The 25,577-nt window shown below is 51.6% G+C and overlaps 1 protein-coding gene across 1 annotated transcript; it reads left to right on the top strand.

Annotated features, from left to right (window-relative positions):
• Nucleotides 1-1,917: 1,917 nt before the first annotated feature.
• Nucleotides 1,918-25,210, top strand: MTX2 (metaxin 2). Its single transcript, XM_078604631.1, has 10 exons — nt 1,918-2,460; nt 7,595-7,642; nt 9,238-9,284; nt 10,960-11,032; nt 13,990-14,066; nt 16,458-16,550; nt 18,439-18,477; nt 19,277-19,402; nt 21,440-21,516; nt 23,858-25,210. The coding sequence occupies exons 1-10, from the start codon at nt 2,424-2,426 to the stop codon at nt 24,048-24,050; spliced, it is 810 nt and encodes a 269-aa protein (XP_078460757.1). The 5' UTR covers nt 1,918-2,423; the 3' UTR covers nt 24,051-25,210.
• Nucleotides 25,211-25,577: the final 367 nt, after the last annotated feature.

The following is a 25,577-nucleotide window of genomic DNA, read 5'->3' as shown; positions in this document are numbered from 1 at the left end:
GAACGATTTGCGGAAATATCTAATTGCGATTTTTCTGACAGATAATGCGATTTGCTACTCACATTGTTTCAAATTTCGATTTGAAATCGATTAATCGTTCAGCCCTACCTGACACCCTGTTACATCTTGCATTTGTATGTCTCTCTGCCCGTGGACGCGTGGATTTTTCTCCGGCTCCTGCGGGTTTACAAACACGCGTTCAGAGTAGTTTGCTGCTGTTAACTTTCCACGCGATAAGCCGCTTCGTTGAGCTATATCACACGTGGCCAGATCGCTTCTGAAAAAATAGCTACAGAGCTCAGTGCGCCTTCGGGCCGTCCATAAATGACGTCACGCACCTGGGGGGGGGGGGGGTCAGACATTTGTGACGATGTGTGACGAGGGGGGGGGTTTGAGAAATGTGACGTCACATCAAAATGCGCAACTTTAAATAAATATAGACAACACGTTCTACTTAATTAAATATACTTTTTGATAAATGTTGTCTCCTACAACATCAGAGTGCAGCGCCACATTAACTACGCACTACAATGACAATAGTTTAAAGCGATTTGAACCATGTTTTATTTGGGGGGGGGGGGCAGAGCTTTGTGACGTCATATTTGAGGGGGTTCTGACTTTTTATGACGCCGTATGACGAGGGGGGGGGTCAAAAATCGTCCAAAATTGCGTGACGTCATTTATGGACGGCCCCTTACCTGGTAAAATAAAAAACACAATTTAGTTGTACGTGAGCACGAGGACCGTGCACATCATCACGGGTGGTGGAAATTCCACGTTCCATCGACGGGTTAGATCCATCCACGGCTACGGGCTCAACTGTTGAATTCCCTCAAAGCGAGGCACACACGTGTCACACACGTGTCACCTCGGGGTGCCGGGGGGTTGGGGGTGTGTCAGTACTACTCAGTCAGTCGACCCGCGGCATATACTGGGTCTGCCCCGTGACCTCCTGCCCAGCGGGCGTTCGACACTTGACGTGGCCTCAACGTGCACCTAGCCTGGCACAAGCGGCGTGGTGACGTCATCGCCACTTAGGGGCCTTCCATAAATGACGTCACGCACCTAGGGGGGGTCAGACATTTGTGACGTGTGATGGGGGGGGGGAGAAATGTGACGTCACATCAAAATGCGCAACTTTAAATAAATATAGACAACACTTCCATTTAATTAAATATACTTTTTAATACATGTTTTCTCCTACAACATCAGAGTGCAGCGGCACATTAAATACGCACTACAATGACAATAGTTTAAAGCAATTTGAAGCATGTTTTATTTTGTTTTGGGGGGGGGGGGGCAGAGCTGTGTGACGTCATATTTTAGGGGGGGGGGGTCTGACATTTTTGTGACGCCGTGTGACGATTGGGGGGGGGGGTTAATAATCGTCCAAAATCGCGTGACGTCATTTATGGACGGCCCCCTAGCCTGGCACAAGCGCCGTGGTGACGTCACCGCCACTTAGTGGTGAATGGCGGTTGTTGTTGTTGTGACTCAATATTCTCATTGTGATTCACAATTGATATCTTACTCTTACGTTTTTTCGGTAAAGTCACGTAGGTAAAAATAAAAGTAAATAATAAAAATAATAGAAATAATAATATAAATAAAATAATAAATCACGACGTTTCGGAGGCAACACAAGCTTCCTTCATCAGGTGTAAAAAAGGCAAAGCAAATGATTTTATTTCTATTATAATTTTTATTATTTTATAATTTACTTTACATTTTTTACCTACGTGACTTTACCGAAAAAACCTAAGAGTATGAATCCTTGCAGTCACGAAAGCTTCAAATCTAGAATTGATATCTTCTCTTCCAATCTCGGTATCTCGCTGAGCACGTGATCGACCGCGTGACCCCGGCGCGCGGCGCGTGCGGGGGTCACGCGGCCGGTCACGTGCGCCGCCGCCGCCTCCTCCGCCGTCGTCAGAGCGAGCGAGCGGAAGTCCTCGCGCGGGGTATTGTGGGAGCGGCCCCGGCGTGTCCTTGGCGAATCCGAGTCACTATCCCGTGTCTCTCTCCCCGTGTCCCTGTCTCTCACGTGTCTCTCCCTCACGTGTCCTGTCTCTCCGTGTCTCTCTCTCTCACGTGTCCTGTCTCTCCGTGTCTCTCTCTCCCCGTGTCTCCCTCTGTCTCACTCTCACGTGTCCCTGTCTCCCTCTGTCTCTCTCACGTGTCTCTCTCTGTCTCTCCGTCTCGAACTCTCACGTGTCTCTGTCACGCGTCTCTTCGCGTGCGTGTGCGCGCGATTCCGTCGCTTCGCGTACCACATCGAGTCTCTTCCCCACACGTCCCTCCTACCCACGCACCCCACGCGCCCTGCCCGCCGTGTTCTCGTGCTTCCCCCCCCCCCTCTCGTGTTACCCCCGCTCGTCCCTCGGCCCGCGAAGAGGAGAGGGGGAGTCTCTCAGGATCCTGCGATGCTGGCCGCGGAGAGCCTCGTCAACCAGATGGCGGGTAAGCGCGTCGACTGTACGCGCATCGATACTGTACCAGTGGAAGCACCGCGCCCTTGTCTCCGCACTGTACCCGTGTCCCGTACTGTGCAAGCGCCTCCGCACTGTACCCTTGTCTCGTACTGTACACTTGTCTCGTACTGTACCCTTGTCTCCTCACTGTACCCTTGCCTCGTACTGTACCCTTGCCTCGTACTGTACCCTTGCCTCGCACTGTAGCCTTGTCTCGCACTGTAGCCTTGTCTCGCACTGTACCCTTGTCTCGCACTGTACCCTTGTCTCCGCATTGTACCCTCGTCTCGTACTGTACTATTTGGAGTTTGTGTGTCTCTCTCATCATCATCATCATCACGGTGGCTAGGAGATGTTGACTACCTCGCCTGGTATACATGCGGTCGTGGGTTCGTTCCCGTCCCTGACGCCTGCTGCTGCTGTATATTTGGAGTTTAAGTGTCTCTCTCATCATCACGGTGGCTAGGAGATGTTAACTACCTCGCCTGGTATACAGGAGGTCGTGGGTTCGTTCCCGTCCCTGACGACTGCTGCTGCTGTATATTTGGAGTTTGCGTGTCTCATCATCATCACGGTGGCTAGGAGATGTTAACTACCTCGCCTGGTATACAGGAGGTCGTGGGTTCGTTCCCGTCCCTGACGCCTGCTGCTGCTGTATATTTGGAGTTTGCGTGTCTCTCTCATCATCATCACGGTGGCTAGGAGATGTTAACTACCTCGCCTGGTATACAGGAGGTCGTGGGTTCGTTCCCGTCCCTGACGCCTGCTGCTGCTGTATATTTGGAGTTTGCGTGTCTCTCTCATCATCATCACGGTGGCTAGGAGATGTTAACTACCTCGCCTGGTATACAGGAGGTCGTGGGTTCGTTCCCGTCCCTGACGCCTGCTGCTGCTGTATATTTGGAGTTTGCGTGTCTCTCTCATCATCATCACGGTGGCTAGGAGATGTTAACTACCTCGCCTGGTATACAGGAGGTCGTGGGTTCGTTCCCGTCCCTGACGCCTGCTGCTGCTGTATATTTGGAGTTTGCGTGTCTCTCTCTCCTCGTGGTCGCGTGGATTTTTCTCGGGGTCCTCCGGGGTTTTCCTCCCTCCACATTTAGATGAAACTTGCGTTTAGATGATTTGGCTGCTGTACATTTACACATCTTGTTATATTTTCTACCCACGTGACTTTACCGAAAGAACCAAAGAGTATGGATTCCTGCAGTCACGAAAGCTTCAAATCTGTATTTACACATCATCAGCCACTTTGTTAAGCTATCATTTGTGCCCATGTCGTTTAAAAAAAAAGAGCTATATAGCAACATTGGGCCTTACCTGGTAAAATAAAAAATGTTTTCGTTTTAGTGTAGCTACTAGAGAATAGCTGCGGTGATTGAGTGAGCGACAAGCCAGGGTAGTGCGACTGTGGACATGTTTCCCAAACTATGGGGCCATGTAGTAAATCTCTCGGGCCATATAGTAAATCCATGGGGCCATATAGTAAATCCATGGAAGCATAGAGATACAAAGACACTCCGAGAGATACATATACAGAGACCCATAGAGACACATTAAAGACAAACTGCAGTAGTGTGATTGTGGCTACGTAATCCAAACTATGGACCATACAATAAACCCAGAGAGACACGTGAAGATACACAAACACTCCTCGAAATACATCGAGACCTATATCGATATATTAAAGACAAGCCAAAGCTTGTAATTGTGGCCATGCAAGCCAAATTATGGACCAGATAGTAAACCCATAGAGACACATAAATGCATTAAAGACAGGCCACATTAGTGCGATTGTGGCCATGCATACCAGCCTTCAGACCACACATTAAACCCGTAGAGACACCTAGAGATACATAGAGATGTATTTTAAAGACAAGTCACAGGAGTGCTTTGGCCATGTAACCCAAACTCTCGACCGTATTGTATACCACTACTTGTCAGCACTACACCGAACTCTCCCTGAAGCCCCCTCGTGGCCAGCAGACATCCACATTGGCATTCGGCACAACAATATTGCCCTACGCACGATTGAAATTGGAGTGAGCGCGAGTGAATAACGGCACCCATAGAGAACCACTGTGGCTACGAATCGCGTGATGAACACAGGAACGAGTGATGTGTGTGGCGTTGTTGAACGCGACTTGCGTGTGGTCATGTTCTGTCCGTTGTGGCGAGTGTGATGCCCGTCTGTGCAGTGTTGTAAGTGTGCAGTGTTTATTGTGGTTGGTGGCATGCGTGTGTGTGTGTCGTAATGTTGTGGTGGGAGCGGTGGCGCAGTCGTTAGCGCGCTGCACGACGAAGCCGGCATCCAGAGTTCGATTCCCGCTCACGGCCAACATCAGTGAGGATTTTCTGAACCAGTACTTGGCCTCCCTTAGGTCGACTCGGCCTCAAAGGAGTAGCTGATGCGATGTGTAAACAATGCCTGTCGGGAGACAAAGGCGGCCGGACGTGGTGCTGGCCACCCGCCTCCTCGTGTGCCGTTCTGGCCTTCACATGTGCTCGCTAACGGCACTTGCCCCAGCTGTCTGTTAAGTCTTTGCAGTAGCTCATGATTCTGCACAGCGCTTGCCTATGCTGGAACCACGCCTACCCTCTGTCCTGGGTGATTGATTTTCTGAACACGTGGGGTCTCTAACCTCACCATGATCAGCGTTTGCGCTCATGGCTCATTAAACGGCCAATGATGTCCCAGAATTCAGTGGGAGAGCATTTCATTACCTGTACACATGGATGAGTTCTCTTCTTAGAAACTTTGACAATATTCATAGAGTCTATGTTATCTATAATTTTAGTAATAATCACATTTTAAACTAATTAATATTTACCTTCTGTATGTATGTTGAAGTTATTTCGCACCGTACGTAGCCAAAGGAGCTTCTGTGACTAAGTCATTATATACTATCACTTTTAGCCGTTTGGTAATTGTGTTTCTGATATGGTAAGCGATAAGCAAGTTTTTGGCATTCATACAAATAATATCCTGAACCTATTCTGCAAACGTAAGGTCGATCTGTCGTCATCGTAATTATTACTCTTCGCAAGTTATATTTAAAACCAAACGCAGCATTTTGGACTTCAGTAGTACGAAGCATTTCACGTTAATCTCATTACGGGAAATATTTCATTACAGCATTTCCTTGAAGATAGCGAATCCATTTCACGTGTGGCTGAGTTTTAGGCTAGGGTGGTGCGCCGTTCAATCACGCAATGATCACTTATTTTCCTATTTCCATGTGTGCCCTCGCTAAGCAGTTTGTGGTTGCTGATTTGCTGCCAGGATAGATAATGAATCACCATTATGTCTCGCGTCGTAGTATTACATCACTTGGTGTGAGTTTGTATGTTCGCCTCGTCTCAGGTGGCTGTTATGACTGGTCCTGTGGGGGGTGGGGGGGGGTGAACATTGCCTCGGGGATATTAATGAAAAAAAGTTATATGGGAACTTTTGATGTCATTGCTTTGCGTCTTCATTAAAGGATTTATGTGATTCGGCATGCCCGTGTACTTCCCCCTCGCTCATCTCTCTTTCACAAACGACGTGAGATGTTGAAATATTTGTGGTGGGGGGGGTGATACAACAATCCTGGGAGCACTCGCCTGGCTGGGTCCTCCGACCCTGTTTGAGAAATGAAAATTAACTGGGCTTGTTAAAATCGGGTTCACTGAACCATTCGTGTAAATCCAGGACTGACCAATTAATTGCTCACAAATTTTAAATTGTTCACCCGACCTCAAGGAGAGACGATGTTTATTTTTGTTGTCTTCGAATGATTTTATGTTATCTCGTGTATAAAAAGGCCGCTTGTCCGATCCTAAACGGTTGATTTGCATTAATCTCACTGGTGGGAAGCTGATGACAAGAACAAGACATTCACACACAAGCCTAACCAATCACGTTACTTGATTGTAAATTAGGCAAATTTATACATTGTGATGATGCAATAACATCGCAATCATCGCCCTCTGATGGTAAAATAGTGCCCCAGGTCACTCTTGCAAATGAGACTATCATGGACTCTTGAATTCTCATCTGATTAAACGAAAAAAAATTCTTGCAGTGAAAGATTTAAGCTTCTGCACAATAATCTCCGCGAGAGAGAAGGAATCATTTGATACTTCTGTAACATCGCTTGCACTGTGTCTGGGGTGCCATGGTGGCGAGATGTTAACTCCCTCGCCTGGTATGCAGCAGGTCGGTGGTTCGACCCTGACGCCTGTATATTTGGAGTTTGCATGTTCTCCCTGTGGTCATGTGGGTTTTTCTCCGACTCCTGCGGTTATTCCCTCCACATTTAGAAACATGCTTTTAGAGTATTTGGCTGCTGTAAATGCCCACATGACAATCCACTTCGTTGAGCTATCATTTGTGGCTAGGTCGCTTCTGAAAAATGAGCTCTGTGGGCCTTACCTGGTAAAAAGAAAAAATCGGTAATAAATAATAGGATGTGTTTGTTATTTGTAAATGTAGCCGGTGTGGGGCTTATAGCTGGGATTATGGGATGGGCCGGCTACGTATATACATGAGAACACGGCTCCGGTCACCTCTTGCACAGTTTTCTTCCCGAGCGACGTGAAATTAGGCGAGGATCTGTGCCAAACGGTGGTTGTAGGCTTTTCCCCCGTGCCAAACCGCACGTGGTGCGATTCCTCACGTGGGCGAGTGAGAGGTCATCGAGCAGCCGCGATCAATCCACTGCTGGACGAAGGGCTCCCCTTCATAGCTGCCTTGTGGAACGTAAAAAAAAAACCTCGCTGACATTTCAGTGGAAACAGTCATTTTGTGGATGAAATGAAAAATCCAGCCACGTGTCCGATCGCATTGCGCTTTACGCTTAAAATGGACGTGCGTTGTTTAACCCAAACGTTGCATTGCAGTGACGACAGTCCTCACGACCGTACACATTGATAACAAACGTTTATTTTTTTTTCCAATATAACTTCGATTTTTCTTCACCCTTAAAACTATTTGAGTGGTGGGTTTGTATTTCCTTCGTGCTGTCTTGAACGTTCCTTGCGGTTATTGTGCCGGAAGCCTAAACGCCGATCAGCAGACTCTGTGGAGCAAACGGGGCCGTGTTATCTGTAACGACGCGTTTCTGTGTTTGTGTGTGGACCAGCTGCCGAGCCGTGGCCGGAGAACGCTGCCTTTTACCAGCCGCTGAGAGGTACGCGCGCCCATCCAAACACACAGCCAGTCGAGTTTGTTCCAACCCGGGTAGCTGTTCGCGGTCGTGCCGCGCGGCTCTGCGATGTGTTTCCGGTTTGGTCCGTGGTGTGTTGTTTGGTAACGATTGTCCGACGTCTCGTGCCACATGCTGTGAGCTACTTCGACAGTACGCGCGGTACAACCCGGAAAGGCGTCGGAGTTTTTTTTTGCCCTCCACTGGAAATATAGCCAGCTGTGCTACAGTACGAGGTGCATATTTGTATCTGGGCATCTGTGAAACTATTGGACATCTGATTCTTCTGATTCTGTATGTTGTGTCAAGGCTGTGAGCTGGCCAGCAGGTGGCAGTGCAGAAAATGTGCTGTGAACCCATCTGTGTGGACATTTGCACCTTAACACCTGGCCTGCAACACACAGAGTAATGTTTATTTCATGCCGCCGGTCAAGTCAGTCGTTTTAATTCTCAACATTAAGTGCCAACATACCCTTTGTCGTGCCAGTCATTGGTCGACTGGGCTGAGACAAATCAAATCGCTCCACTTAAAACGCAGGCAGCAGAAAATCCGCATTTCAACTCAGGGTTTCGACGGTGCAAGCTCATTGCCTCTGACATCTGAGCAACTCTGCCACCACCAGGCATTTCTTTGTTCACAAAGAAACTGTTTGATTTTTTATTGTATGTGCTTTAACCACAGGAACGTTTTTATCAAAGTCGCCAGGAGATGGCAGTGCAGTCATGGATTCATTAATCTATCTGTGCGGAGCTATAAGTGTTGCCTCATTAATGGAATAGGTCAAACATCCCAATGCAGGAAACGTAGAATATTTGAGTCTTTCCTGAATATTGAAATATATTTATAGATATATTTTATATTAACCTTATAATTCATAACTTGTAATGCTAAAATATTTTCTTTGAAATAACCTGCCCGTATATATTATAAACATAACAAAAAAGTTGGACCATTTTCTGTAACCGGCTACATATTCGCTGACCATTACGTAAAGATAATAACGTCAAAAAGGATTTGTATTTCTTTTTTATTAATGCGGCTATGTGACAATATATTTTCAGCAAACATCGAACAATATTGAACAGCCACAACATTTTATTAAAATCTTGTCACTTGCAGTTAGTGGGTGAAAGTCTGGCTGTCAGCTGCTTTGGCCCCTTCGTGAGTGTAATAAGGCTAGAAGTGACAGTTGATGCTATGTTCAATATTGTACTGACATACTGATAATGCACATGTCTGTAGTACTTGGCAATACTGTAAAAGGTTGGCCCGTTCTCATATTCCATTTGGGCAATCTCCACAGCGTAGTTCAATCCCATTTTATCTCCTAACTGATTCTCGGTGCAATTTGAGACCGCGTGCCAAATGCCTTTGTTTCCGGCAAATGAATCGAACCACGCTGGTGCGTCGGCAACATTTTGTGGAACGTTTCTTGCGTGAAGAATAAAACAAAATATTTTATGTCGTCGTCGGCGTATTACAGATTTGAAAAAAGCGAACGTGGGTTTCTTCCAGTTTGTGTGAAGTCGGCGGGGCTTTCTTGTTAAAACCCGCTGCCGTTTCGTCGCTTGTGTTTCAGGTGAGCAGATTCTGGTATCGGACGCGGCATCGTGCCTGGCGGTTCAGGTGAGGCCACTACCTGCAGATTAAAGCATCGAGTGCGAGGCTCGGCTCGGGTGAAAAAAAACAAAGCAGCTTGCAGACATGCATTACTGACAGTGTGATGTAGTGCAGCAATGTGTTACACCGTGCCAAGTAAGTTAGTGTAATTGCAATTTGATGCAGTGCAGGATTGCGCTGTGTTATACAAAAATAATTACAATGCAGCGGAATGTCAACAATGCAAACGCGAATATCAATTGCGTTGCTTCACGGCGGCGGCAGCGTTGAGGAAGTGATGCGACGGGGAGAATGCTTTTATAGCAGTGCGGTGACGCAGTGCAGCAGTGTAAAAAGCACATTAACTAAATGAAACGTGATATGAAGTATATAAAGGTGACGTCATTAACAAATGTCATTCATTTGTGAGTGATTTAGTGCCGCACTGTTGTATATGTATATATACCCAGGGCCCTGCTTTATTAAGACAAAAACAATCGGGCCAATATTTTGTTTTAAGTTTATTTTTGCTTGTCATGTTATCATTAGGACTTGTGGGAAAGCCATTGCTAACACAAATATTGGCTGTGATTGGCAGTAACGGGTTTTTTTTTTGGGCTTTACAAGTCCGGCCATCTCAGTAATTCCCCGATTAATTAGGCGGCGGTGCAAATGGTCGTGAGCTGTGCCTCGTTAGCGGCCTGCTTGGGTCAGACAGACGGGGCCGTAAACACGGTGCACTTGTATTAGACGCGGTTGTTAACAGCCGCGCTTCCAGGTCATTGGTATTAACGGTGTTGGTTTTATTGGACATTTGCAAACCAGGTTGGGAATCGCACGGAAATATAAATTTGTGGAATTGCTGCAAATGCAGGTTAAACGGCATAAGCATCTGAAGTGTGGAAAATGTCATTCCACTGTGTTGTTTTTGCAATATATGTAACCGGGGAACTCTCTATATATATAGGAATATGATACGAAATAAATAACAAGGTGATGGCTGTGATGTAATCAACACGTATCTGTCTCCGTAACTCGCAGCTTGCGATATCGGGCGGCAATGTCTTTACGTCAAAGTGGAAGTGTTCCCACAAGAGATGCTATCTCAGCGTCGCCGAGTTATTTTCGTTGATGGTTTTATACGCGCTATATTTCACACGCTCTCTATACGGTCGGCGCGATATTTGCTATTGGAAAAAATTGCTCGCTGTGGCTCTTTTTTTGTTTGTTTATGATAACGTGCATTTATTTATTTCTGTCCTCGTGGTGGGCAGCAGAGGGCGGTGCGGCAACGTCAATTTGTTGTACTGCACTCCTGCGCTCCCACGCCTACGCAGCTTGCCTGCACCAGCCCGTACCGATAAGCATGGCGAAGTATGGTCAAATAGCCCTCGCCACCCCCACACGGCGTGGGGGAGGCCCCCCTCGTCCAGTGTTGGATTGATAATAAACGGGGCGGCGACGTGTGTGCTCACGCCTAATTAAAACAAAATATTTTGCGAGCTTGAATTCCAGCAGACGCACGCAGGGTTAGCGCCGTGACCCCTTGACCTTCAGCGACGATCATTACACGGCAGTGGCTGCGGCGGTGGCTGCGGGTCATTTGGCGTCTCGCTGCCCCGTGACTGCACCGCAACGGGTGAACGGCGCTCCGTGCTTGCGCGCGTGTCCATGTGTGCGCTCTGTCGGCCCCCGTCCGCAGGCCTTCCTGCGGATGTGCAGCCTTCCCGTGTACGTGGTCTACCGGCCCAACGCCGAGCAGATGTCCCCTTCCGGTGAGAGCTGCCGCCGTGGGGTTTCTCTGCCCCCCCCCCCCCCCCCCTTTCGTTTCTTTAGAACGACGGCGCTTAGCGGCGCCTGCGATATGTCAGCCCGAGGGTGCGCGCGCGCGAGAGAAAGAAGGAGCGAGCGAGAGTTCGACGTGCAGACACGCACCCACGCACGCACGCAGGGCGGGCTCGTGGGCGGGCGGGTGGGTGGGCGGGAGTGCATGGTGGGGGTGGGGTGCTGTGGGCAGCCAGCCTGACTCTCTTACCCCAATTTCTCTTCTCGGGTCCAGTGGCTGCTGCATTCATTGTCAGCGTGAATGTGCTTAGGAAGTTCATGAACTCTAAAGCAGTCGTTATCACAATTGCCTCATTGCCATTGTGCTTTGTGACTTAATTGGGCTTATCAGTTTTAGTGCCGCGGTAAATTACAATGTATTTTCTAATACTCGCTTGACTTTATGCTTGGGGGAAACGGCCGCGTAAATTGATGCAGTTTTTACAGTCACTTTGCTGTAATTTATCCGTCAGAATTCCCTTCGTCGCAGCGTCTCGTTGTATTGCTCCGGTACGAATAGAAAAACTCGAGCCCTTCCCCTTTTGCAGGCTGAGAAGCCGGAGGAATTGAGATATTCGAGCGTGATTCTAAAACACGGTGGCGGCTGCTAATTATTAACGGTAACTATTGAGAAAAGCAAAGTTAGGAAGAATTAATCAGCTGTAAAGGTCACGCGGACTAGCGCCCGTGTTGGAACGTTACATTTGTTAAATGCTAAACGATGGTGGGAGAGAAAACCAAAAAGGTCACTGGAAAATGTCACAACTTAATATCAAACCCGACTGCAGGTCCGGGGGCCCTTAGCAGCAGCCCAAGACTAATTGGGTACCTCACCGCTCCGGTCCGTTCGGAGGCGGCGCATTAATCAGGGAATAATCGCACCGGCGAGGATTGGTCGCTGAGCTCTCTCCCCATTTCTCTCGCGCCGGGGGAAGGGATAATGATAAAGAATGGCGGCGTGGCGGCGGCGGGCGAGTGGGCGAGGCCCTGGTGTTCGCCCGACGACAGAGGGTGAACGGGAGGTGAGCAGAGCGTCACGCAAACTCGCGGAGAATCGCGCACGCCGCTGAACTCTGCGTGACCGTGTGGGGCTGTCACCGGCGCAGAGTGATGCCCCCCCCCCCCACCCACGCTCTATCCCTCTTGCATCTCCGTCCGGCCCTAGCAGGTGCTACGCACGGAGCTGCGAAACGCTCGCAGAGGAGCGCCATACATTATACATAATATGGTAATGGCCGCCGTTTCGCATCCATCTCCGGACGCTTGTGAGCATGCGCGTACGCGTATGCAGATTTTTCCGTAGCAGAGTTAAGCGGCCAATTTGTACGTATGGTGAACTTCTTTCGCGCCATACGTAGCCCAACCGCCGCTCATCAGAGGCGACGAACGATAAATTAACTTTGCCTGCAAATGGGCCAGATGGGATGTACGCCGGCTTCGTTGGGCATAAAGGTAAAAAATAAAACTACCGGCCTCCTGTTGATTCCGAAGACGGGGGGGGGGGGTGGGGGGGGCTGGCAAAGAGCAACAGGATTCCGGCCGCGACGAGGGCTGGCGGCGAAGGACGGATCGGCCGGAGAGAGAAACAAGAAAGCGAGCACACAACTCCCCGTCCGCCTCGCCACTACGTCGCGGGATGCCAGTAAATGGTTCGATTTAAAACATTAACTTGCGCCAGCGTAATTGGAATACTTAAAAAGTGCACTCAATTGGAACTTTGAGTTCGATAATTAAGGGCCTATTAGGTAATATTTAAATTCTCATTACGCCGCCGCCGACACCGCCGACGAGCGAGCGCCGACGCGGCCCCGTCTCATTACCGGGGGGGGGGTGGGGTGGGGGGGGGGACGCCGGGGCCCCGGCGGTGCCTAATGTATGCGCTGCCCTTGAGGTTGATCGGATGGACTCTATTGAACCGTCGCGAGCCTCATCAGTATTCGGCGCCGTGGGTGTTTGCGGGCCGGGGTCAGGCAGAGGGAAAAGGTGAGGCAGCGGGCAGCGGGCGCGGGGCTGCCCCCCCCCCCCTCCTGACCGCCCGCCCCCCCCCCCTGCCCCCCCCACCTCCCCGGTTCATCCGAGCACCAGGTAATGGCGCTCTCTCTCGAGGCTGTGGGAAAATCTGGCCGCGCAAACGGGGCAAAGTGTACGCAGGGGCTAGCGGTCGAGGGCCCCCCCATCTTTGTGATGATATTTTTGTCGCAGCGCCCCGTTTCCCGTGCGTTTAGCCATCTGCCTTGCATCCCTTTGTTCTTGTCTTCAGTCTTTTATGGGTTTTTTCTCACATTCCTTTAGCTGAGGTTAATTGCCTTTACTTTTTTTTTTCTGGAAACTAATGGCTCTGAACAATGGAAGTCCGATAAATTCCAAGCATTTGCAAAAGGCGCTCGCCACTTGCATTCTGGGTGGGTGTGTGCACGCTTGCATGCAAATTGTCTTTAAAAAAATGTTTTAAACTGTGAAATCCATCAACATAAGCTCAAACAAGGATTTATACATTTCGCTGTCAACATCTTACCATTTTAGGAACTGCCATATTTAACCAAATGTAATAAGTCGCTCGCTTAATAAGACAAGTGTCTGTGATGCTCATGCACCGTTCACTTATAGAGTCTTCAACTTCATTGTGCAGTATTGTTAAAGCCTATGATGTGAACAAGCTGCGACTGAATTAAATTCCTGCATTAAAGTCTCAATATGTCAATATGAGAGTCTTGAAAATTGGGGCAGGCAGAATGTTTTTTTTTTAAAGAAGATTTCATTTTTAAAACCCATATAACTAAACGAACCCATAGTGGCGGTTGGTGGGGGCAGCGGGGGGCCTTCATCCAGCAGTGGATTGACGACGATGAACAACCCGTTTAAGAATGAGAACGGCGGTGGTGATTGGGGCTGCTACGCTCTCTTGCAGGCAAGGTGCCCTTCATCCACGTTGGGAACCACGTGGTCTCCGAGTTGGGTCCCATCGTGCAGTTTGTGAAGGCAAAGGTACGGCGGCGGCGGCTGCACTCCTTGTCGTTATCGTCATCATCATCATCATCAACGTCAACATCGTCATCACCTCTCTTCCTAATCGTCTGCAGTTCAGTCAGGCGGAGATAACAGAAATACGATGCTCAACGTATTGTACGTATTCATCTTTGCCGCTAGTTATATTGTAGTATAAAAAAGTATTTTGAATATTAGTCTGTATCGGTATTACATTAACGAGCGTTGGACACGCTCACTCTGCGAGTGGCCCTGAGCCCTCCCCATAAGGGAAATTCCACATTTCTATGGCAGGCATTGAGTATTCACGTCATTAGCCCATGGAGGGATGATGAGCTGTTACCGATATATTAAAATCGTCGGTAAAAAAAAAAAGGAATTCCGATGCAAATGTTGTTGTGGCCAAAAGAAAAAAAACAGCGGTGAAATTTTAATGAGCACCAGCGAGAGCTACGTAACGAGTCGCGCGCGCTCGCGCGTGCACACACGTGTGTATGTGTGGCAGCCCATGATTTGCGTAGCTCCCACCCCCCATCCCCCACTCCACCGTAATGCAGGGGAGGGCCGGCCTGCATCACCACCGCTGCTGCCTGGAGCCGCTCTTGCTGAATAATGAAATAGCCGGTGTTTACATTCCGCCTGCAATTGACTGCCGAGGTCCCGGGTGCAGAGTGCATGCGTACAAAGCGACGAGCCGTGCGGCTGCTGCTGCTGCTGCTACTCACCGCGAGGAGAGTTGGTCACGAATGCATTAGTTCCATTCCTGGATAAGGAGAGGGCACAAGTGGGTGACATGTTGATAATTTCCTAGCGTCGCTCAGTTTCTGTGCCACAATCCTGTGTGCGTACACGTGTCCATGGCTCGCTCCGTGCGTGTGAAATAGTGAGTGATCGGCTCGAAGGCTCTGGTGCGTATTTGTGCATGCTACGAATGCTTCATAGGTGCTCGCTAACAGCACTTGCCTGAACAGTCTGTTCAGGCTATACGGGGGATCTTTGCCTTTGCATGCTACGAATCCGGCGATCCGAGTTCGATTCCTGTTCACGCCAAGCACCAGTGACTATTATCTGAACCGGCCCTTGGTCTCCCCTAGGTCGACTCAGCCTCAAATGGGTACCTGGTGCAATGTGTAAGCATCGCCAGTAGGGAGACAAAGGCGTTCGGGCATTGTGCTGCCCCCCCCCCTCGCATGCTCGCTAAGAGCACTTGCCCGAAGTGCTTGTGAAGGCTATATGGGGGTCTTTGCCTTGGCATGCTAACAATACCGTGCAAGAGAATCGCGTATTTGTAGCGTGGATGATTAGAATTATAATAATAACAACAGGAATTGTATCCCGTTCAGGTCATAATTGCATTGATAATGTAGGTGATAATTACGATGGAGATTCGTTCTGCTTGTAGTTAAGAAACACTTGGTTTTATTTTCGTGTTAAAGTATTGCATTTGTTAATTATTGTCCGTTTTATTTTTTACAATTGTTAATCATTGCTACTGTAGAATTGGCTCGTGCCTCAGATGGTGGGTGGATTGTTTACATTGCAGGGCTGTGACAGGCTGCGAGGGGCTCAGGGAGGCCTCAGTTTAACGCGTAGGCTTTCTCGACCAATATCATCCACAATATAGGTTTTTTTTGGGGGGTTAGATCGCGTAAATATACGTGTCCTTCAACCCGCCACCAGGGAGGCCTTCGTGCAGCAGTGGTTAATGGTGGACGATGATGACGGCGACGGATTATTATTGGAGACTTGATTTTAATTTTTCCAGTCCAGCAGATATCCTCTGCACAGCGTTAACAGCGCGTGCACGCAGCCTGTGCAGCGGCCGCTGCGTGCACGATGCAGACGGCATACAGAAAGAGCACAGTCTGTGCACAGCAGTCGGTGTGGTGGTGTGCGTCATGTCGGTGTGACCTTGGTGTGATCTCAATGTGATATCGGTGTGCTGTGTGCGTGAGAGATCTGGGTGGGAGCTCGGTGTGATCTGGATGTGATCTGGATGTGATGTGGGTGTGATGTGGGAGTGAGAAGTGTGGATTCATCGGTGCTTGTGTTGATTGTGTCAGAGGGGGAATACCCCCACCTGCCCGGCGATCTGATTAATTCAGATTCATAGTTCGATCTGTGAATCTTTTTTCTCTTACACTGCAGTGATTGTAGAGCGGTCACTCGAGGCCGCAGTGGTCATATGAACCCAATTAAACACACATACAACATAACCTAGTCAGAAAGCATCGTTTCTTGCGCACAGGATGCCATCCACGCATGCATCGTGATGAGCTTAAAAATAGATACGAGTTGGTGAGAAGTTGATGCGTCGATACACCACGGCCGCCCATGTGTGTGTATATATATATGCCCCCTTCTGACCTGGGTGCTGTGTGGGCTTGCTAGGGCCATTGCCTGAGCAGCAGCCTGGACGAACAGCAGAAGGCAGAGATGAAGGCCTACATGGAGCTGGTGAATAATGTTCTTCTCACCGCCGAGGTGAGCGGCAACCCCGCGTGACCCTCGCCGCGACCCTCGCCGCGACCCTCGCCGTGACCCCGCGTGACCCTCGCCGCTACCCTTGCCGCAACCCTCGCCGTGACCCCGCACATGCCACAGACCCCAAGCCGATTCCCAATTCTCCGCAACGCCGCCTCGAGCGTCGCTTACCGGCGCTGAAACGGCGCGGTGTCTGGCGCGATGGTGCGGTGTCCGTGGTGCGATGGGGCAGGATAGGCGCGGCTGCTGCTGCTACTGCCCGCTGCTGCAGCTGCTGTAGCGGTGGCCGATGCAACGATATAATGATGACTGCTGTAGTGATATGAGTGATGCCTTGGTGAAAGAGCCAGTGATCAGTGGGCCCAGTCGTGAGTTATTAGTACTGTAGTGATAGGAGATGAAGTGATGAGTAATGCAGTATCGAGTTATTAGAGCTGCAGTCATGAGCGAGGAAGCGATGAGTGATGCAGCGATCCATCAGTAAGTGATGCGATAAGAAGTTATTAGTACCGTGGTGACGAGTGATGCAATGATAAGTTATTAGTGTTGCTGCGGCGGTGAGTGTCTTAGCTTATGCCTCTGCCCAGACCGGTGACGAAGCTGCTCTGCCTTGTCTCAGCGTTGGTTCACCAAGTCGGTTGGCAACCGCGTGCAGCGAGACCTGATCGTACGTCAGGAGCAACTTTCGTCTTAAGGCGGCGTTTTTTTGCTGCCGGTACGTTATTGCACAGCTTGCTGGGATCGTAGCTGCCAAGGCTACAGAGCGATGCGAAACGTAGAATTTTGCGCAGCATCGCATGACGACGTGGCTTTGCTCGGGGACTCTGCTGGGCGGCATTGCGACGGCCGACTTGAATGCCTTCCTTTCCGATCGTTTCTCGCGAGCCCGACAATCGCCTTCTCGGATGACAAAACCGGCATGTCGAGTGACCAGAAACACCCAGCACCACACCGGGCACACGAGCGAAACGCTGACCCGTGGTCTCCGACGAGGAAACCGTGCCATCGGGGAGCGGTGGCGCTCGGCGAGGCTTTGTGAAACAAAAGAGTGAGGAAGTTGGCCGAGATGGGCGCGCGATCGATCGTCGGAAACCGTTCGGCGCGACGATTCTCTCCGCCCGAGTGGGCGTTATCTGTTGTCGATCAGAGCGAGCGAGGTCACGGTCGGTGTGCAAGTGGAATTGGCTGGCAGAATGTCTTATCGCGACCCACCACCCCTCCGCCCAATCACCCCCCCCCCCCGCCCCCCTCGCAGAGTCCCGGCTTGATTGCCTGGCCTGCCGCATTGACACGCGATGTCGGTGGCGCGGCGGCGACGCGCCTTTAATTGGCTTACATCGCCTCGGCAGAAACAGGAGGGAGAGGGCTTCTCGGGACCCGGCGACGGTAATTGGAGACATGATGCATCTCGCTCTGCTCTTGACCGCCGCGAGTTCCCGCCCGCCCGCGTGCGCGCGACGCCGCGAGGTGTCGTCGCGATCTGCTCGCGGCTCGCGTAGATTATTCGACTCTCCCGTAGGCGCGCCGCGCCTGCTGCTGCTGCTGCTTGGATTCCCCTGGTCTCCGTAAGGTGGAGCAGTGGCGCGGCGCGTTGCTGCGAGCCCGCAGCCGCGAGTCGGATTCTCGGTCAGTCGCGGGTCACGGACTGGTCCCTCGGGGTCACCGCTGCCCTTTGGCTGCCCGCACTGACCAGCATGGCGAGTTGGTGTCAATCGACCCCCGTGACTGACACGGCAAGGGAGGGGGGGTGGGGGAGGCCTTCGTCGAGCAGCCGATTGGACAACAAAGGGCTGTACCTGATCTAGTTTTAAAACGTTTGTGCACGCGCACGTTTATATGTACAACGTGCGTTCGCCTCTTTAACGGGACGCCGTGTCTCTTCCCGCAGCTCTACATCCTGTGGTGCGACGACACCACGTGCAAGGAGGTGAGTGGCGCACGCTCGTGGCGCGGTGCCTGCCCTGGGAACGCAGACTCGCTGGCGCGCTGTGGCCAGTGTCAGCGCTCGCAGAGTTGATCACAACCCCGCACCGCTGCGTACGTACGTTCCTCGTACCATAGGGAGAACTAAACAACCTTTAGGCCCCGAGCACCCGTATAAGGAATCGTAACGTCTCTGTTTTTTAGGGTAGGTTGTGCTCTGCTCGCGTAGCCGTGGTCATCTTCGCCACACCAGCCAAGCCCCTGTGTGAACAACCTGTCGGCCTTTGCTGTCGACAGGGGGTCACCCCCCGTTCTGCTGTTCCCACAGTCTGGAATTTCTGTCTCTTGGCCTTCCGCAATGGCGAGAACCTTCACCTGGCGGTGAGATGTTATCTCTCTCGCCTGGTTTACCGGAGGTCTTGGGTTCGAACCCCGACCCTGATGCCTGTATATTTGAAGTCTGCGTGTTCTCTCTCCCCGGTGAAGTACGTGTACATCATTAAACAAAACCGGAAGGAATTTATCAGTACCGAGGCTCCCACAAGGCCGTGTGGGAGGACATGTAGCAAAGTTTTGGGCCAGCTGTCAGAGTGCGGTCGTGTAGTTACAGTTCCGTGCGGTGAGTACAAAGGCTTCTAAAAAGGACGGCGCCACTACGCCTCTATAAATAAAATGAAGGCCGAGCCGCTTGCGCGTTCCGAGATGCAGAGGTCAACGGGACCCCCTCACCCTGCAACTTGCACAGACCTCTCGAAACGGGAAAGGCTTAATGGGGAATGTTGTCTCTCTCCGTCGTGGCGCAGATCAGCCGACCACGGTACGGCTCCCCCTACCCCTGGCCTCTCAACCGGCTGCTCGCCTACCAGAAGCAGTGGGAGGTGCGGCGCAAGATGAAGGCCCTCAGCTGGGCCAGCAAAACCCCGGAGCAGGCGAGTCCCCCGTGCCCGTGTGGGGATAGCGGCGTTCGTTGGCCTGCTGTTTTGCACCCGCGCGTGCGCGTGTGCGCGTGCGTGCGTTACATCTGTCGGAGTGCAAGGGGAGTTTCAGTTCGGTGGTGCTGTGTGGAATGCTCTTCCTTCCGATATTAGGAAGCCGTTGGAGCTATGCACTTTTAAATATAATTTCTTTGGAACTACTTTTTGTGTTTAGCGACCAATATCATCCATAATACAGGTTTTTTTGGGTTAGGTCGTGTAAATATATAAATGTCATTTTACCCGCCACCACCCAAGACAGTCAATTAGTAAGGTTTGTCACGTAAACAGAACATGCCAATTCGATACAAGTACAGCACACCGGTGTGTTGGAGACAAGTGGACTTCTCCACAAATCTGGCTGTCGCCTGATGAAGCTAGTTGTAATTTCTTGCGAAACGTCGTTTATAAATGTTGTGGCTTGGCTCTCCAACACACCGGAGTTGCTTTACTAGTAACGAATTGGCCACGTTCTGTTTACGTAACACACCTTACTAATTGGCTGTGTCGGGTGGTGGCGGGTTTAACGACACATTTATATATTTATGCGATCTAACCTAAAAAAGCTGCATTCTTTTTGTGTTCAGTTTGTGGTTCTTCCCCAGCACCTCCCAATTCGTTGGCTACGTGCAGTGCGAAAACATTTCAACATTCATACTGAAAGGGGGGGGGGGGTGGCGTTTCGTCCCCCCGGCTGAGCTTTGTCCGTGACGTCTCGGCGGTTTCGCCGCTATCGAGCGCGCTGCAGCCGAGGCCGCTTGGGAAGCCCCCGCACGTGGATGTGAACACACGGCGCTGGCATCTGGCGCAGCCCTTGCACCTCCAGCCGCTGACACGCCAGTCCCGCTGGGCCCGGCTGGCGCAGCGCTACGGGGGGCCAGACAAGCGGCGATTGCCTTGAAGCGCCTCTGCACGGTTGTGCTGCTGGCGCCGGGTTTTGCGATAGAAACCCCCTGCAGCTTGACTCGTAGGGTGGGTGGGGTGGGGTGGGGGCCCTGTGCTTGTATCATTAGGACTCCGCTAATGATGTTTGCTAATGTGGGGAGGATAAATGGTCCAAACGCTTTTCGAGAAGAAGAGTGTTTGTATAGGCTGCTGTTTCCAAACAGAATACCGTATTCTCCCTGAGTAATTACCCAGCCATTTATGTTATTCGAGGGGTCATATTTCTGGCGCCTGTTCTGGACAGATGCTCATTAATGTCCCGGCGACTGCACGAGGAATTATACAAAAATACTTGCCCCGTCTTCTGCGGCCTTTAACTCGATTGTTGAAAATCTTGCAACCGTCACTTGTGTTCTGATGTGCGCGTGGCCTCTCCCAGTTAGTTGTTGGTTGAGCGAGGCCTACGAGAGGGGCTTGGGTTCGGCAGCACGAGTTCAGGGCCGTCGTCATCACCGGTTCCCGCCTCCCTGACCCCGAACGAGGCTGCCACGATCGTCGTGGCGAAGTCCGAATAGTGTTGTTCCCTTGGAACGCACATTGCACGGGACGAAAGGATTGGCTTGCGTTTGTGTTGTGGCAGTGCACTGTGAGTGTCGATGTGCAGACTGATGTTGAGATGTAACATGACAGTCATAAATTGTGGTGGTGAGATGTTAATTACCTCGCTTGGTATACAGGAGATCATGAGTTCGATCCCGACCCTGACGCCTCTATATTTGGAGGTTGCATGTTCTCCCTGTGTTGCCTTCTGCAAAAGAACTGTATAGCTTTGTGGGCCTTATCTGATGAAAAAAATGGAAGTGAATCGGTATTTACCGTTGTGTTTTCGGTGGCGAATGTTCCTACTGCGCTTGTTTTTCTCTTGCCCTTTCAATCCCAGCGTCTTGACGCAAAGACACTTTCTTTCGTCTTAACGAGCTTCTCGGCCAGTTATAAATAGCGATGGGCGACACCTAATTTGTAGCCGTGATGGCGACGCGCGCGGCCCCGTCTGACATGCGGCGTCCGTCTCTCCCTCTCCCCCCCCCCCCCTCTCTCCCCAAGCAGGTGCATGACGAGGTGAACCAGTGTCTGCGAGCGCTGTCGCTTCGGCTCGGATCTCAGGCCTACTTCTTCGGCCGCCAGTGAGACGCGCATTATCTCAAGCACATCATCATCAGCAACACAGCAGCGGCAAACGATCGGCACTGGTGCCAGGCTAGATGCACGTTGAGGTCACGTGAAGTGTTGAAAGCTCGCTGGTAAGGTGTTCACGGCACAGGCCCCAATTGAGGACTTGGCATGCACACAAACGCACGAACAAAAATGGCAGACTCTTAAGAGCAATTGCTGCAAGTGAGGAGCTATTGAGGCCAACACAGCACATGAGGGGGTGGTGTGGCCAGCAGCACATCCGGTCGCCGTTGCCTCCCTGCTGCTGACGTTTACACACCTAGGGAGAACCCAGGAACGGTTAAGACGTCACTCGCCACCGATGTTATCCAAGGCCAGGAATTGTGTTCAGGTCGGTAGCGCAGTCCGCAAACCACTGCAGCTCTGCTCTCCACAGCAGGCGCGCGCACACACACCACCTTTAAGAACCTTTTGGGGCAATTGATGTTCGCGAGCACCGATGAAGGTGGGTGGTGAGCACCACGCCCACCGCCTTTGTCTCCGCAGATGCTTACACACCGTACCAGGTACTCATTTCAGGCCGAGTCGACCTACGGGAGGCCGATGACCGGTTCAGATAATCGTCACGTGTGTTTGGCGTGAGCCCGAATAGAACTCGGGTCGCCGGGTTCATGGCGCAGCGCGCTGACCTCTACGCTACCGCTGCACACCGCCACACACACACACTGAATTACGCGTGGAGGAGAGGGGAATTCGCCTTGGGGTGGGTCTTGGTTTGGTCAAGCACCTCGGGGCTTGGGGGATGGTATCGGTGCCTCATGGAGAAAGGCAGCACCTCGCTGCGAGCCGTTAATCTGCGCCGGCGTTAACCGCTATAATAGCGCTGTAGTTCACTTGAACTGAAATGCATCATTCCCGCCCCCCCCAGAGTTGGTAACCTGTACCTTTTTCAGGTCGCCCCCCCCCCCCATTCCTAGGCTCACATATTTTTCTGAGACCCTCCCAAGAGTGCTATTGAGGCTCGAGAGAAATCGCGGGTGACGTCGTATCACTTTTGTGCTGGCCGCGGCGTGAGGCTCGCCGTTATTGTTTAATAAAGGGGGAGCCACTGGACCGGCCGCGTGTCTGTCCCCCCCTCTCTCTCGCTCGCTCGCTCGCACACTCGGTGCCAAGGAATGTTGAGCCTCCGATCGGCGCTCCTAGCGCCGCCACCCCCGGGAAACTCAGAATTGCCGCGGCCACCCCCTCTGCGCGCCCGTTTCCATTTTTTCCGCGGCGCCGGCTGCAAGAGGCCCCCGCAGACAGCTGGGGCGCTCGGCCATTCATCAGACTGCAAAGGTGCAGACTTGGGAGTGGTTATAATGTGCCCCCGCCGCCGTCGAGGTCGGTGTAAATACTGGCTACTGTGTGCTTTCCTCTCCCTCGCTACCCCCAACCACCCCGCCCCGCTCCCATCCCTACCCCTCTTCCCCCTCCTCCTCCTCCTCCACAGCACCACCACCCCCCCCCCCCGCCTCTTGTGTGTGACCTTGGTAATTTGTTGGGAAATATGACAAGTGGGTTTTAGAGCTTGGCTGCGCGTGCGCACGTTGGTCGCCCCGTCCGTTGGCCCTGTGCGGCGAGAGGAGGCTGCAGTTTACAGCGCGGCTGCGTAAGGAGGTCATTAATTATTGCTTTTATGGCTCTTTAACATTGATGGCCCCAAACGTTGCTTGGCAGTAGCTTCATGCGCACGATTTACACACCCACGTGGAGGCATTAAATAAGGTAAATTACTGACAGTACAGTTTAAGCTTTTACGTTGTTTTCTTTATTGAGTGGAGTTTCCACAAACACTGGAGTGGATGTTTTTTTTTGTTCTCCTTGGCTCGTTAGTGACTGACTGCCGGCCCCCGCCCGCAGCTGAGTCAATCAAAGTCGGCTCAAAGCAGAGCTTCGTTTCTGTCCTGGGGGTCGGTGAACCGGGGACGTTATTTTCACACACGGCACGCACACACACACACCGCCCACGCCACATCCAGCATACCTCTCGCCAGTCAATGTCTGTGGCTACGCGACGTCACTGCGCTACGCAAGCCCCGACCACCAACCCGGAAAACATTCGGTGAGAACTCGAGCCCCCCCGGGTGAAAGCGCCCCCACGCCGCCACGGAACGGCCGGTATCTCGACCCTCGTCATTGGACCGGTGGCCTAAATTCCACATTTCCATTCCGAGGGTGGTGAGGGAGGTGGAGGAGGGGGGGTCATTGTGCGAAGCTTCAGCGCCACGAGTCTTGGCAAACGATGACAATTATCGCCGCTGTCTGTGCCCCCACCCCTCACCCCCCCCGCCCCCGTCACCCCCCCTCTAGGCCGACGGAGCTGGACGCGCTGGTGTTTGGCCACCTCTTCACGCTGCTCACCACGGAGCTGTCGAGCGACACGCTCCCCGAGCTCGTGCGCGCCTACCCCAACCTCGCCGACCTGTGCCAGCGCGTCGAGCGCCAGTACTTCCGCGAGCCTGGCGACGAGACCACCGCCTCCACCGAGGGCTCCAGCGCGTGAGGGCCCCGACGGGGGCCCCGGGTGGGGGGGGGGAACCCGACGGCGGTTGGTTCCCCGCGGCTCGTTGCCGACGGGAAGAGCGAGTGACACCGTGCGCACGGGAGGACATCTCGTGTTGGCGCGTTTGTTTACACGCCACACTAGGTACTTGTTTCAGGCTTGCGACCAACTTAGGAGAGGCCCTGGACAGGTCGAGATCTCGCTTTCCGCTGATATTGTTCGCCTTGGCCAAGAATCGAACTTTGGTTGCTGTGCTGTGGCAGTGTGTGTGTGTGAGTAGTGGTTGTGCAGTGGTTAGCACAGTATTGGACGATTGCAACAAACTGAATTCGATTAAAACACTGCTTCGGTGGAGAGTGGTGTCTTCATTTGTCCTGGGCCTCATCTAGGTTGACTCGGCCTTAAATGAGTTACCTGGCATGGCGTGTAAACACCAGCACGGGAGAGACAAACACGGCCCGTGGTGGTGGTGGCGCTCACCACCGCTACGTGCACAGTGCCAGCTGCGATGGGTTCTCGCTTAACAGCACTTGTCCCCCACCGTCTGAGGCTACACGGGGGATCTTTGTGTGTGTGTGTGTGCGTGTGGGTCTCCTGGGATGACCCTGCAGCGAGACGCGCGGGGTACTGATCTGTCTATGCTTATACTGGTCCCTCCGTCAACAATAAACGTTACACTGATATTGAACGTCACTTCGCGCCCCATATTGAACGATTCCTCCCAAGTTCATCGTTACTACCCATATTTTATTAAACTGCCACGTGTTGTTTGTTTGAGTTGGTGGAAACGAGATTCCAGCCGAGTGCTGGAGAGAGCGAGCGAGCATTGCCATGTTAATGTGGCGCGCGCCTTGTTTCGTGCTGTTGCTGTGGTGTCTTTCGCACGTGTGCGCGCACGTACCGCCAGTGCCATGTGTAAATGTTTGTGCAGGTACGCAGGAAACGTGCGGCCGCGAGCGTCGATGAGCCCAGTTTGATGAAAGTGATTTGATGGGCCAGTGGCGATTCATCAGTTGCAAAAAGCAACCAGTTCCAGTGAGCTCATTATTATTATTAAAGACATCTGCTTCATTTTCTCATGCGGGTTTAATGAGCTGCCTTATTAAATTCAAAGAACGAATTTAGTATCTTGGATGAAAATAAAGATACATTCGAATGGAGTACATTTACGTTTGGTCTCCTTAATGTCGCACTTTCTCGCCTTTATTAAATAAAGTGCGTGGCGTGCCTCGCTGCGCTTGCAAATGTCCCGCGTTCATGTTGACATTCCGCGTTCTGTACACGGCCACTCGGCTCTTTTACCGTCATCGGAGGTGGTCGTGGTGGCGGTGGCATTTGTGGTGATGATGATGCTGGTGTTTGGGATTTCCTTTACACGTCAAATCAATCAAGCGATGGGCATTTGGCAAAGCGCATTGCCGACCGATGCTTGGCGCTCCTTCCTGTCTGAGAGTGCATTGTGTTAGGAGGTGAACTAAAACTAGACTTGTAGTTACCAGGTCAGGCCCAATGAGCTATATGGCTCTT

Source organism: Lampetra planeri, chromosome 2 (genome assembly GCF_965212315.1).
Source record: "Lampetra planeri chromosome 2, kcLamPlan1.2.h2, whole genome shotgun sequence".
Taxonomy (NCBI): Eukaryota; Metazoa; Chordata; class Hyperoartia; order Petromyzontiformes; family Petromyzontidae; genus Lampetra; species Lampetra planeri.
The sequence above is the reverse complement of the archived record's forward strand: the minus strand, read 5'-3'. Positions and strand labels throughout refer to the sequence as shown.